The 13,816-nt window shown below is 33.9% G+C and overlaps 2 protein-coding genes across 2 annotated transcripts; one reads left to right on the top strand and one right to left on the bottom strand.

Annotated features, from left to right (window-relative positions):
- Positions 1-167: 167 nt before the first annotated feature.
- LOC123693925 (magnesium transporter NIPA2) lies at positions 168-1,530 on the bottom strand. The gene is made up of 3 exons (XM_045639196.1): positions 1,144-1,530; positions 927-1,069; positions 168-813 (listed from the first exon to the last, which is right to left on the bottom strand). The coding sequence occupies exons 1-3, from the start codon at positions 1,340-1,342 to the stop codon at positions 235-237; spliced, it is 921 nt and encodes a 306-aa protein (XP_045495152.1). The 5' UTR covers positions 1,343-1,530; the 3' UTR covers positions 168-234.
- Positions 1,531-5,802: 4,272 nt separating this feature from the next.
- On the top strand, positions 5,803-12,318 carry LOC123693793 (ribonucleoside-diphosphate reductase large subunit). The gene is made up of 5 exons (XM_045639010.1): positions 5,803-6,136; positions 6,347-6,435; positions 7,812-7,989; positions 9,920-10,119; positions 10,371-12,318. The coding sequence occupies exons 1-5, from the start codon at positions 6,097-6,099 to the stop codon at positions 12,252-12,254; spliced, it is 2,391 nt and encodes a 796-aa protein (XP_045494966.1). The 5' UTR covers positions 5,803-6,096; the 3' UTR covers positions 12,255-12,318.
- Positions 12,319-13,816: the final 1,498 nt, after the last annotated feature.

Below are 13,816 nucleotides of genomic sequence, written 5' to 3'. Positions count from 1 at the left end.
TTCTTGATATTTAATAGTTTGTTACTGTGATTTATAGATCTTTAATTATATTAGTCATTATCTTTCATATTATGTTATTCACATCATGGTAGAATAACAATTTTTAAGGTCATTTTGAAGATTTAATATTATTATATAGTTGTCCTTATAAATAAAATGAAAGTACATTTAAATTGTTGTTGTTTTTATTCATTCATTCAACAAAATGCATAATTGTCATATTATGAATTATTTCTACTGAACATTCTTTAAATCCTTAAACATATTTAAAGTAAATACGGCTATAATTAACATTAGAAAACCAAATACACAACCAATAACATCACTGTTCGCCATACTTTGCCATTCTTTAAATAAAATACTGGATGCTAATATTACTAATGTTGTAAACATAACATAATACACTGGTGTAACAATAGTTGTGCTAAAAATATCTAATGACTTATTTAAATAATTTAATTGTACCATTATTCCACAAACAGCCATTACCAGCAGTACACAAAATGTGTAAATGCTGGTATCATAAATATTGACTCCCTCTTTAATACCTAAAGCCACTGCTTTACAAAAGACAACAGTCAGGCTACCTATAGCTGAACAAATAATTAAATAAATAGTTATGTTTGTTTTCCCATAATTTGGAACAAAAAATGTTTTGACAATTACAACTAAAACAAAAACAGTACATACATAAAATATAAAAATGCTATCGCTTAATCTAGCTACTATATCGGAGAAGTTGGTAATAACATCACTTTTTGGCGCATGAAGAATCAATATCACAGATCCAATTACACAAAGAATGCACCCAATCTGCAAATACAATGAATGACATTTTAAATAAATAAATTACATTACATAAATAAATACATTACCAATTAAATTGAATATTTATAATATATTATGTAATTTTAATAACACATTACCTTTCCCACAAAATGCAGCTTTTCATCAAGAAATTTAGATGATAAGATTGCTGTAACAAGTATACTTAATGCACCCAGGGGGGTAACTAATGATGCTGGTACAAAAGCATAAGCCAAAAGATTTGCTGCTTCTCCAAGACCCACTGTAAATTTACAAGTTGATATAATTTTCTATCCTTATCTCTCTATTAAAAAAGTAAATACATGACTCATTTACTTGTTGCTAATCCCAACCACCACATCCATTGTTTCAAATAAGAAAATCCGCCAGCAGATGCTCGAAGGTTTCCTTTAGCTGTAATTCTTTTCAAAGCAATTTTTTTTATCACAAAACTAGACCCTATAAAAATGCTAGATGATATCGCTAATGTTAATCCTATGATGTAGGAACTATAATCAGAATTAATAGAAGGCATTGCATAAAGATAAAGTATATATCCTGGTATATGAGACGCAATTGTTTTTTAATGATTCAATTTGCATAATGTTTAATAATAAAATAATAAGAAAGTCAAATCCCTCAAACCATAGTGACTAGGTAATTTGAAAAATTTGTTATTGTTATCGCGGATTATTCGAAATTGACGTGAAATTGACACTAGTAATCACGAAGTAAACAAAAGCCGTGACAGACCTGTCAACTTGTAAATTTTCTACATGGACCCACAGATTATTTTAAAGTTAAGTTTAACTTTAAAATCACAGAACAGTAAGAACTTAATAGAAGTGCGATGTGGGCGTGGCCCACGTGTCACTAGTAAGGTAAGATCACCTAACTCGCTCTCAGTTGTGCGCAGAAAAATATTCGAGTCGGTTGTCAACTGTCAAACCTTATTTCCATATTTATTCATTATTTAGAGCGTGTTGTTCGGTATTAGAGTGGAAAAATGATAGCAGACGAAATAATATCAGCAATCGAGGCATTTCATACCATCGGTAAGTCTTATTTTAATTTATTTCAAATATATTTTATGTAACAACTTCGCTTGTCGTAATTTGTCAAAAATTTATAAAAAATATTAAGTCAAAATGAACCTTAACCCTTTAAGAAATAAGTACTAATATAGATTGAACAGCAAACAAGACTTTCTGGAATATTATTGCAATAAACAAACGAATGTCGGATTAGTGATGCATGTGGCGCATATCGACAGTATCGATACTTTAGAAAAGACAAACATTATAAATATTAAATTTTATTCTATTTTTCCTTAGCTTTCATTTGTCCTATTTATTTATAGATTTTCGAAAGAGCCTAATTTAAAAGAGAAATGGATAATAAATGCAACGTGACGAGTTAACTGGATGCCGAACAGCAATGAGCAGTCTAACAAAGGCCACCGATACATCAAACCTACGGCAGTTCCAAGATTTAAAATAATGCATATTTTCTGTTTGTTTTGTAAATATAGATTTATACTATTCTATTCCGTTTTTTATTTAAATATAATAATATGAAAAGACGTACTTAGTAGTAATACCTAAACATACTCCAAAATGTGACACATTATCCTATACTCATATAATAGAAAGAAAAAAAAATGCACAAAAATATATTTATTTGTGAATTATCGATAACAAGGCTGACATCCCTTAGAGCATAGCATCAGGTTAATGTCAAGTTAATGTCATTAATTTAGAGTGACACAAATTTCAACCTTAACTTTATGTATTGAGGTTCAAAGTTATATGTATTGAAAACCAACGCCCTCTGTTGTGGAATAGCTGAATGTTTTCGAATTTGGAATTTCTGAGCAAAGAGAAACAAAACAGCTAATATACCTAGGGATGTTATACTAAAATAAACCGTAACTTGGTTCGTTAGGGTACATATTGAAATGCTGAATTTATAACCTAAGTCAGTTTTTACTCAAATTAAGCTGTCCAATCAAAGGCATAGTTTACTTGTAGTGTACTGTATAACTATTATGGAAGTCCGGAGGTAAGGTCTCAACATAACTAACAAAACGAGCCCAAACTCGGCACACCTAGCTTTACTCGTATAATAGTTCCAGTAGCAGTCTTTGAAGTACACCTGCAGGTCACTCCATCAAGTCCGGAGGTAAGGTCTTAACGTAACTAACAAAATGAGCCCAAACTCGGCACACCTAGCTCTACTCGTCTATTAGTTCCAGTAGCAGTCTTCGATGTACACCTGCAGGTCATTCCATCAATTCCGGAGGTAAGGTCTCAACGTAACTAACAAATTGAGCCCAAACTCGGCACACATAGCTCTACTCGTCTATTAGTTCCAGTAGCAGTCTTCGAAGTAAACCTGCAGGTCACTCCATCAAGTCCGGAGGTAAGGTCTCAACGTAACTAACAAAACGAGCCCAAACTCGGCACACCTAGCTCTACTCGTCTATTAGTTCCAGTAGCAGTCTTCGAAGTACACCTGCAGGTCACTCCATCAAGTCCGGAGGTAAGGTCTCGACATAACTAACAAAACGAGCCCAAACTCGGCACACCTAGCTCTACTCGTCTATTAGATCCAGTAGCAGTCTTCGAAGTACACCTGCAGGTCACTCCATCAAATCAGAAACTAACGCAATCCCGGAAATACCACGGGAACGGGAACTATGCGGTTTTTCTTTGACTGCGCGGGCGAAGCTGCGGGCGGAAACCTAGTTGTTATTAAAACACAATTGCCATCTTCAAAAATATTTTGGAGCACGTATTCTCGCGCGGTTGCAGTTTACAAACAATACCCCGAATTAATTAATAAAACATAAAACTCTTAAATATTGCACTTTAAAAAGTTTTATGAACCTTTTTAAATGATTTTCTAGTATAATTTCACTAACGTCCTTAACTTTTTATGAGTTTTGACTGGGCACGTCGGTTAAAACCTATATTGACTAGATGTCTCGACTTAAAATCAGTTAATAAGGATATTGACCGATGCCCCTAGTCAATAACGTTATTAACTGGTTTAATCAGATAAAATCAGTTAATAAGGATATTAACCGACGCCCTTAGTCAATATCCTTATTAACTGATTTTACCGGTCAATAACGTTATTGACTGGTTCAGGGTTTTGACTGTAACATATATACTAAAACCACACTAAAACCTTCCTCTTGAATCACCGCATCAAAATCCGTTGCGTAGTTTTAAAGATTTAAGCATACAAAGGGACATAGGGACAGAGAATGAGAGAAAGCGACTTTGTTTTATATGTAGTGATACTAGTCAGAGACAAAAAGGACGTGACCACAGAACAGTAAGAACATGACGTGAAAATCGTTATCGGACGCCGATCAGATATCGGGGGTAAGTAAAATGTTATGATGTACCTGTCTTTCACATTGTCCAGTCCGGATATCGGAGCCGACACCGATATGCCAGCGGTAATATCTAAGGTAATATCGGACTCCCGTGAGAGCCCGTGAGAGCGTTTTCACATTATCCGGTCCGATCCGATATCGGGAAAGTAAAATGTATGATCTAAGGCCGCCTGAGTACACTGAGATTGGTTGCAAATTTAAAACATGATATGAAATATTATATCGAAAGCTTCCCCAAGTTTGCAGAACTTTTGGAATTTTTATCACGACCATGCAGCAAAAAATAATTTACTTGTAAATTTATAAAGAATAGAAAAAATTCGATCACGAGGCGGGACTCGAACCCGCATCCTTTCGCGCCATTTCGGGGCGGATGCCTGACCAACTCAGCCACTCGTGACCCACCAGAGCAATCGAATTTATTCTATTCAGGCATCCGCCCCGGAATGGCGTGAAAGGATGCGGGTTCGAGTCCCGCCACCTGATCGAATTTTTTCTATTCTTTATAAATTTATATTTATAAAGCATTTGAATGCCATAAAACCAAAAATATAAATTCAACAAAAAAGGTCGTGTTCCATCGTTACAATATTGTATTCACCGAAAAGTGCTTCATATTGGTTGAGATGGTTGTTAAATCATCTCAATAGATGGCGCGCGGTGTGTCCCTTAGACACATAAAACTGAAAGAATAGAATAAATTAATTGCTCTGGCGGGTCACGAGTGGCTGAGTTGGTCAGGCATCCGCCCCGGAATGGCGCGAAAGGATGCGGGTTCGAGTCCCGCCTCGTGATCGAATTTTTTCTATTCTTTATAAATTTATATTTATAAAGCATTTGAATGCCATAAAACCTAAAATATAAATTCAATAATTTACTTAATTGCAGTTCCGGACTGCGGACAAGATTGCAAAATTTTATTGTCGTCCCAATGTACCATTCACTTGTCCGAAGTTTGAAAACTTTTGGAATTATTGTCTTTGGGCTAAAATTGCTCACAATAGGAAGACATGGACAAGGGGAAGAGAGGCCTATGCCCAGCAGTGGGACAGCCATGGCTGAATAATAATAATAATAATAAGATTGTCTTGACTGATTGGAGTATAAGTACCTGTCTTTCACATTGTCCGGTCTTGGTCCAGTCCGATAATGGATATCGGAGCCGACTCTCAGTTATACATCCTTCCTCTATGGAGCCGACACGGACGCCCGTGAGCTGTCGGACTATAATGTTCAGTGTTGCCAACTCAATTTTTGAAAAGCCAATAAACTAACAGCAAAAAAAGGCAAAAAAGGACTAGGTAGTTTGTGTATTTTCAGCCTAATTTTCAGTCATAAATCCATTAATTTACGTTAAACCTTTTTATTAAGAAAACATACATTTAAGTATATAAAGGCATTAAAAATACGATTTATAAGGCAGCTATTTTAATACCATAATAAAATATACGGTATTAAGCTCAGGTGATAAAAAAAAATCTATAACTAGTATATAGTTATCTGTGGTAATAAATGTCTGTGACCTTTTTATTGTGCTTTGTAAACCAACTTTTCCCGCCGAGAATAATGTCAAACTTCAACGTAAATCCTAATTTCAGTCACCACTCACCACCATAATTGTATTCTCTTTGCTCACCACAGTGATTCCACTCCAAAGAGTACCTATTTTCCACTCTGTGATTCCACCTATCCACTACCCACCTATTCCACTTTCCAGGCCGGTGCACCGTAGTGCACAGCTGAATAGTTCTAAATTTGTGCAATTACATATAATATTAACTGTTAATGTTTATTTAAAATACCTAAATTACGCAGAACGAACATTTTTTTACATTGATACATTCTTCTTTAACTTTTATTGAAGGTTTAACTTCAGGCTCATAATGGTTGGAAAGACGAATAAGTTATATGTGCACAAACGAGGTGAGTACAAGTATTACTTAATTTATCTAAAAAATTGTGGAATATAGTTGATTTAGAATTGTAGTCCTTCTCCTACGCCATTATCTGACCTAGCCATGCATTAATCAACTGTATATAATAAGAAAAGTTATGGATTTGTTTTTCCATACGTAGATTAGTAGTCACAATTTGTTTGTCTATTTTACAACTAAACATACCTATTTCTTGCAGGTGGCAGGATGGAAGAAGTACACATTGATAAAATAACATCAAGAATTAAAAAACTTTGTTATGGTCTGAACATGGATTTTGTAGATCCTGTGAGTACAGATTTATAATTGAAGCATTGGGTGCAACAAGGGCGTATGTTGTAAAATAGAGTTTCGAGAAAAATGATAATGAAAGTTGTAATGCCTAACATTATTTTAATACTTATAATTTGACTTACATTTACTGTATAATTTCTTAGACCCATGATTTAGCAAAAAGATGAAGGTATTATGATTATTTTGAAAAAATCAGAAATATCATAAAATCAATTTTTTTTAACTTGTGTTATCCGCCCTTGTTGCACCCAACTGGTAAAACAGATAGGACGTTAATTTTGCTATTGATTTTGCGTTGAAAATAAAATAAGAAATGTAAGTTAATGTGTATTTATTACAACCACCGTTCAAATATTCAACTTAATCATTTTTTCTGACTTTCGTGGTTTTAATCAGATTCATCAAAATGGACTTTGGACTATTCTTAACCGTTTTTCCGAGATTTTTAGTAGCGACAGTAATTTACTTTCTGCAAATGTTTATCTTTAATCCGTCTACTGTTAAAAAGTATTTCCATTGAAAGTTTCAACTTATCAGGCCCAACATTTTCTCTCAACTTTAACACTTTTTCTAAACACGACATTATGAGGGTATCTTGCTGCGCATTGTCACCTATGTTTCAAAAGTTACAAAAAAATCTTCTCTGTGCATTTTTTTGGAACAACACGTGGTAATATGTTTACAAACTTTTCTAGGTATCTTCCTTCCTTGAGCTGATGTATATTCTTTACCAAAACTTCTCTAACTTTCGGCACGTTTTTTTCACATGTTTTCATTCTTCACCTTCTTTCTTCCCCTTTTTTGAGGGGCTCATGTTCGCTCTGGTCAGCATCTGATCTTAAGTCACTTGAATCACTCGTTTCAATCATTTTTTACACATTAAGTTTTTACAAACTGCAGACAGGTCGTAAAGTGTTCGAATTTAAACGCACTTTTGATATCTATGCAACAAGGGCGTAGTGCCACCTTTGACATTATTGATTCTCACGCCATCAAAAAGCGGCTGATCTAAACAAGTTTTCGGGATACGAAACTAGATGGCTCTGTGCATGTTTTGATCTAATAACATCAAAACGGACTTTGGGTACCGAACGCCCTTGTTGCTCCCAATGCTTCAATTATTATAAGCCTTAATTTGTGTCTGTATTGTAATTTTTCGTCAGTATCATAATTTTTAAATAACAACTATACAGGAAAGCTATTATAATGAGAAAAATATATTGTATTTTGTTAGTGTTATTTTATTTTCTTTCAAATAATACTTATAATTTTTATTTGATTTTTTTTTATACAAATGGATCGTGTGTATAATAGTAGGGGTTATACTTTAGCTTTCTAGTTATTATTAGTGTTTTTAATGTTTATTTCAGGTAAGCATTACCTTAAAAGTTATAAGTGGAATATATTCAGGAGTGACAACAGTGGAACTTGATAATCTGGCTGCCGAAACTGCTGCAACAATGACAACTGACCATCCAGATTATGCTGTCCTTGCAGCTAGACTTGCAATATCAAATTTACACAAAGAAACAAAAAAACATTTCTCAGGTATACATAATTATTTAAATATATTGTATGTGCTTCAAACTGTAGATTAAACATTGGAATGTAATTTTATTATATTATTTTATTTCTTAAATCTATTTATCTATTCACCTCTTGAATATCCAATGTTTTAAATAAATCTAGTAAAATATAAGTAAAGGAAGGCCAACGAGAAGCGATACGAAAGGTCATTCACCTTGAAAACAACTGTGGCGTTGACAAACTAATATCTATCTCTTTCCATCTTGTGCAGTTGCCGTAATGTCTCGTTCTCCCGGTTGTTCACATGACAAGTCAAGCCGGGTTCGCCAACATTCGGCCGGCAATTTTAAAAAGATTTATTCTGTTTCGGAACGCGCTCGTGGTGATACAAATTATTTGTTAAAGTTTTGTTATTGTCAGGGCCGTCTTAGACTATGTCTTATATTTCTTATATTCTTATATTTCTTGTTTAAGTTTAGTTAATTTCTTGTTTTAGTTACTACTACATTATACAATAATTCAAATTATGATAAAATTTATAAAATAGACTATCCTTTTTTGTATTATTACAATTTGCCGGATATTTAATAAAAATATATTTAAATCCAACTTTAAAAAGGTTACGCACCCCTGCTATTCCGAATGACCTTGACTGTGGTTTGTTTACATTTGGTATCGCTTCTCCTTGGACGGGCTTTAGTAGTAAGCTATGAAGTTATTACTAATTAGCTACAGTCATCCATCTGCCCACACTCACTGCTTTAGTGCACACAGACAAAGTTCTCAGTCCATCTTGTGAGTCTATCCTGTGTTGCCATTGTAACTACAAGCTATAAAAATAATTTAAGAGCTACATTAAAATATTCTGTGGAATAATCATAGTGACATTGGTTTTGCTGTGAATTTCTTCTTTGTTGCATAATATACTCACTTGTAGAAGAATTCTATGCATAGCTCACTACTTTGCTTCTTGTTTTGTACTCATTGCCTCATGTTACCTAAGAGGGTTTTAAGTAGAGAATACAATCCCGGGATCCCGACCCTTTTCTGATCCCGAAAATCCCGGGACTGTACCTGGCTAATCCCGGTATTTTCGGGATTGATATAAACAACTATTCTATTTTGCATTCTACGATCCGTTGCGCCTTAACTATGACCTAGCCTAGAATATACCATAAAATTATATAACGATTAAAAATAAACCTAAGGTAGGTACGATACGGATACAAACTATACTGATAGGGCCCTAATAATAGTAGAAGAATAGACCTTAGAAGGGACTTTTCCACTCGGATTTTTTTTCAATAAGGTAATTCCCCTTTGCTTAAGGTCTCAAACTCTAACTAACCCAACGGGCTAACAGGGGAATAACTCGATCACCTCATATCGAAATATTATTGTTGCGGGGCTAATATCTATAAATTATGAAATTTTTTTTGGTGTACAAAGTATGTCATGTTATGAGTGACCTTGTGAATCTCAGCAACATTTGATTTATAAACGAATTATTTTGACGCCTTTTTTACCATAAAACAGAAATTGTGCTTGACATTTATTACCTACCTAGGTGTAATTGCGGGGCAATAATTCCCCTTCGGGGATTCCCTGAACGAAAATTTTGGATACTTTGATATGTCTAAGATTCTATTTTCGAAATTCTAAATAGTTCTTTTGATTTTGATGTATATTTTTTATTTTATTTTAGTAAGCTATTATTGCAACTAACAATATTAAAAACATATTTTGAGAAACTATACTTCAATTTTTTTTGTTAGAACCCAATTCCCACATAAGGCTGATCCCGGGATAGTCCCGGGATCCCGGGATTACCCATCAAAAATCCCGTAATCCCGGGATTGAAAATCATGCCCGGGATTGTATTCTCTAGTTTTAAGTCATCATCAAAGAATTGTGTAAATGATTTGCAACTTATCATTTTATTTTATTTCAGATGTTGTTTCCGATTTATACCACTTTGTCAATCCATACACCAAGAAAAAGTCTCCAATGATTTCTGAATTCCATTACAATATTGTCATTAATAACAAGGAAAGACTGGATTCAGCAATAGTGTATGATAGAGATTTCAAGTATAACTACTTTGGTTTTAAAACTTTGGAAAGGTCATATTTGTTGAAAATAAACAATAAGGTAATGAGATGCTATTATTTATGTATTAATTATTATTAAAAAAACTAACATTTCTAATTAATGTGCCTATTGGTACCAGGTACCATTTTATACAATTATTTAAAGTTGTTATTTTGAGGTTGTTTTATGATTTTGGAACATACTATAAATCATCATAATTATTTAAAAAAATTGAGTAACCTTTGTTACGAACCTATTATTTTTCTCTGTTTGTAATTCTTCATCTATATTTTATATCTTTATATTTTCAGGTTGCTGAACGACCCCAGCATATGCTTATGAGAGTGGCAATAGGTATACATGGTGAGGATATTGATGCTGCCATTGACACATATAATTTGATGTCTGAAAAATACTTTACCCATGCAAGTCCAACACTTTTCTCTGCTGCCACACCTAGACCCCAACTCTCCTCTTGTTTTTTAATTGCAATGAAAGATGATAGTATTGAAGGAATATATGACACTCTGAAGCAGACTGCTTTGATTTCTAAATCAGCTGGTGGTATTGGATTACATGTACATTGTATAAGAGCTAAAGGAACTTACATTGCTGGAACAAATGGGGTCTCTAATGGACTTGTTCCAATGTTACGAGTATACAACAACACAGCTAGGTATGTGGATCAGGGTGGCAATAAAAGACCTGGTGCATTTGCCATTTACTTGGAACCATGGCATGCAGATATTTTTGAATTTTTGGATCTTAGGAAAAATACAGGCAAGGAAGAAGTTCGCGCCAGAGAGTTGTTCTATGCTCTCTGGATACCGGATTTGTTTATGAAAAGGGTTGAGAACAATGAAATGTGGAGTATCATGTGCCCCCATGATAGCCCTGGTCTAGCTGACTGTTGTGGAGAAGAATTTGAAAAGTTGTATGAAAAATATGAAGAAGAAAAAAGATTTGTGAAGCAAGTCAGAGCACAAATGTTGTGGAAAGCTATAATTGAAGCCCAAGTAGAAACTGGAACACCATACATGCTATATAAAGATGCCTGTAACAGAAAAAGTAATCAAAAGAACCTGGGAACAATAAAATGCAGCAATCTCTGCACTGAAATAGTAGAATACACATCTGCAGATGAAGTTGCAGTATGTAATTTGGCATCAATAGCACTTAATATGTTTGTAAATGAAGACAAAACATATAATTTTGAAAAGTTAAAAGAAGTTACTAAGACAATCACTCGAAATCTAAACAAAATAATTGATGTTAATTTTTATCCAATCCCAGAAGCTAAGAACTCAAATCTAAGACATAGGCCTATAGGAATTGGAGTCCAAGGATTAGCAGATGCCTTTGTTCTAATGCGTATTCCATATGAAAGTGAGAAAGCCCTTAAATTGAATCAGCAGATATTTGAAACTATATATTATGGTGCCTTAGAAGCAAGTTGTGAGCTTGCTGAAAAGGAGGGTGTATACAATACATATGAAGGAAGTCCAGTCAGTCAAGGAATACTACAATATGATATGTGGGACAAAACACCAACAGACCTTTGGGACTGGACTGTTCTTAAAGAAAAGATTGCACAACATGGAATTCGTAACTCATTGTTATTAGCACCAATGCCAACAGCTTCAACTGCACAAATACTTGGTAACAATGAGTCATTTGAACCATTCACATCAAATATTTATCAGAGGCGAGTGTTATCTGGCGAATTTCAAGTGGTAAATCACCACCTGCTTAGAGATTTGACACAAGCTGACTTATGGGATGAAGATATGAAAAATTTAATAATACATAACAATGGATCAATCCAAAACATAGAAGTAATACCCAAAGAAATAAGAGATTTGTATAAGACTGTATGGGAAATATCTGTTAAGACGACGATACAAATGGCGGCAGATAGAGGTGCATTCATTGACCAAAGTCAATCTTTCAATATTCATGTTGCAGATCCCAATTATGGGAAGTTAACATCAATTCATTTTTATGCCTGGAAAATGGGTCTCAAAACTGGAATGTACTATTTACGCACGAAACCAGCTGCCAACGCCATTCAGTTTACGGTTGATAAATCAAAAGTTAAAGTTACTAATGGAAAATCAGAAAAAGAAGAAGCTGATATGTCTATGATTGCTTGTTCTTTGTTAAACAAAGATCAATGTCTTAGCTGCGGTTCCTAATTATAAGGCTAATCTATGTTTGTATCGAATTTTAATTAATATTAATAAATTAAAATGAAAATTCCACATTGTTTTGATAAAAAAATTAAAATAATTCCTCTAATCTCATGAAACAATTTTAACCGACTTAAAAAAAAAAGGAATTGCATTTCCTAAGTTCAACTGATTTCCGGTAACATATATATATATATATATATGTACGTATGTTCCGCTTTGAATTTTCACGATTCCTAACTTCCATGTCAAGCCCATGATTTATTGATTTTTTATAAAAAATTTAAAGTTATCAAATGAAAATATACAATCCGTAAAAGGATGTTGTTAATTACCGATAGTTAAGATATAAGTGGTGTTTCGTAGGAACGTCATTTATTAACGTGCTAAAATCTTTATAATTAAGGATACCCATATGAACTGGACTACAGGCCCGTGTTGAAAAAATAATGATTTGATGGGTCAAATCATTATTTTTTCAACACGGTACGCCGTACAAAAATCATGGAGACAAGGGGAGAAAATCTCTACCTGAACTTTCGAATTCTCCTCAGCACTCAGGTGGACAGCTTCCAAGTGATGTCATAGTGCTGAGTCTTATTATTTAATGCTCTTACATGGTTCTAGATAGGTCACCTGGTGGATCAAATGACCCATAATTTTTTCAACACGGGCTCTGTAGTCCTGTAGTCCATGTTAATTATATGAACTGTGTATATGAACTTTCAAAATACAATAAAGTCGGTTCACCCCAAAGACGTTAAGGGGAGGCTCCCTAAATTTTATGTGAATTTGCATTTATTTATTTTTATTTATTTATTTATGTACAGGTACCTTACAGCTAATCTTACACTAGATATAACATTAAAATTTCAATACGCCAATTAAAAGGTACACCAATAACAATCATAATACTGTGAGTGAGCAAAGTAAAGATAAGATATTAACAATTACAAACCCTTTAAATTATATATATATAATTATAGCTAAATAAAAAGGTAACAATATATGAATGAGTACAAGTGTGAGTGAAAGTGTGTGTGTGTGTGAGTGTGTGCGTGTTGTTTGTGATTTTCTTTACAATTTTTGGTCAATAAGCTGCAGTACTTAGATTAAGGATTGGTCTCCGCGCGCGCTACGACTAGATACCGCCGGCGTACTCGAAAAATGCGGCAACTAAAAGTACGCCGAAATCGGCGTACCCGAGCCAGTCGTGTCCATAGAGGAAGGATGTGTCGTGTCACAAGCATTGTGTGGAGAGGGCGTACCGATAGTTTCTAAAGATTTTGGACAAAACCTGAAGTAAAATGCCTGTTTGTGGCATAAAACTGTTTAAAAAAAATACAACAAATAATAAGAAAGACACTGGGATTACGTACCATCAGGAATAATCGTATCATTCAATATTTCACCTGTACTTTGAAAATGTTGTTTACGAAAATACGACGCCATTTAGTGTTGCCGTACTGCATATCCCAAAAACACACTTTTAATTTGAACTTATTTTATTCATAATGTTTTTTTTTTCAATACTATTACTAACGCATATTATAAAAAAAATGATAATA

Source organism: Colias croceus, chromosome 8, assembly GCF_905220415.1.
Source record: "Colias croceus chromosome 8, ilColCroc2.1".
Classification (NCBI taxonomy): Eukaryota; Metazoa; Arthropoda; class Insecta; order Lepidoptera; family Pieridae; genus Colias; species Colias croceus.
The sequence above is the reverse complement of the archived record's forward strand: the minus strand, read 5'-3'. Positions and strand labels throughout refer to the sequence as shown.

Excerpts from the sequence above, each read along its gene's own strand:
- LOC123693925 (XM_045639196.1), bottom strand. The coding sequence starts at position 1,342 with ATGCCTTCTATTAATTCTGATTATAGTTCCTACATCATAGGATTAACA. Across the intron at positions 1,070-1,143 it reads GTGGTTGGGATTAGCAACAA|TGGGTCTTGGAGAAGCAGCA; the intron begins GTAAATGAGTCA and ends GTAAATTTACAG. Across the intron at positions 814-926 it reads AGCTGCATTTTGTGGGAAAG|ATTGGGTGCATTCTTTGTGT; the intron begins GTAATGTGTTAT and ends TTGTATTTGCAG.
- LOC123693793 (XM_045639010.1), top strand. The coding sequence starts at position 6,097 with ATGGTTGGAAAGACGAATAAGTTATATGTGCACAAACGAG. Across the intron at positions 6,436-7,811 it reads ACATGGATTTTGTAGATCCT|GTAAGCATTACCTTAAAAGT; the intron begins GTGAGTACAGAT and ends TGTTTATTTCAG. Across the intron at positions 7,990-9,919 it reads AACAAAAAAACATTTCTCAG|ATGTTGTTTCCGATTTATAC; the intron begins GTATACATAATT and ends ATTTTATTTCAG.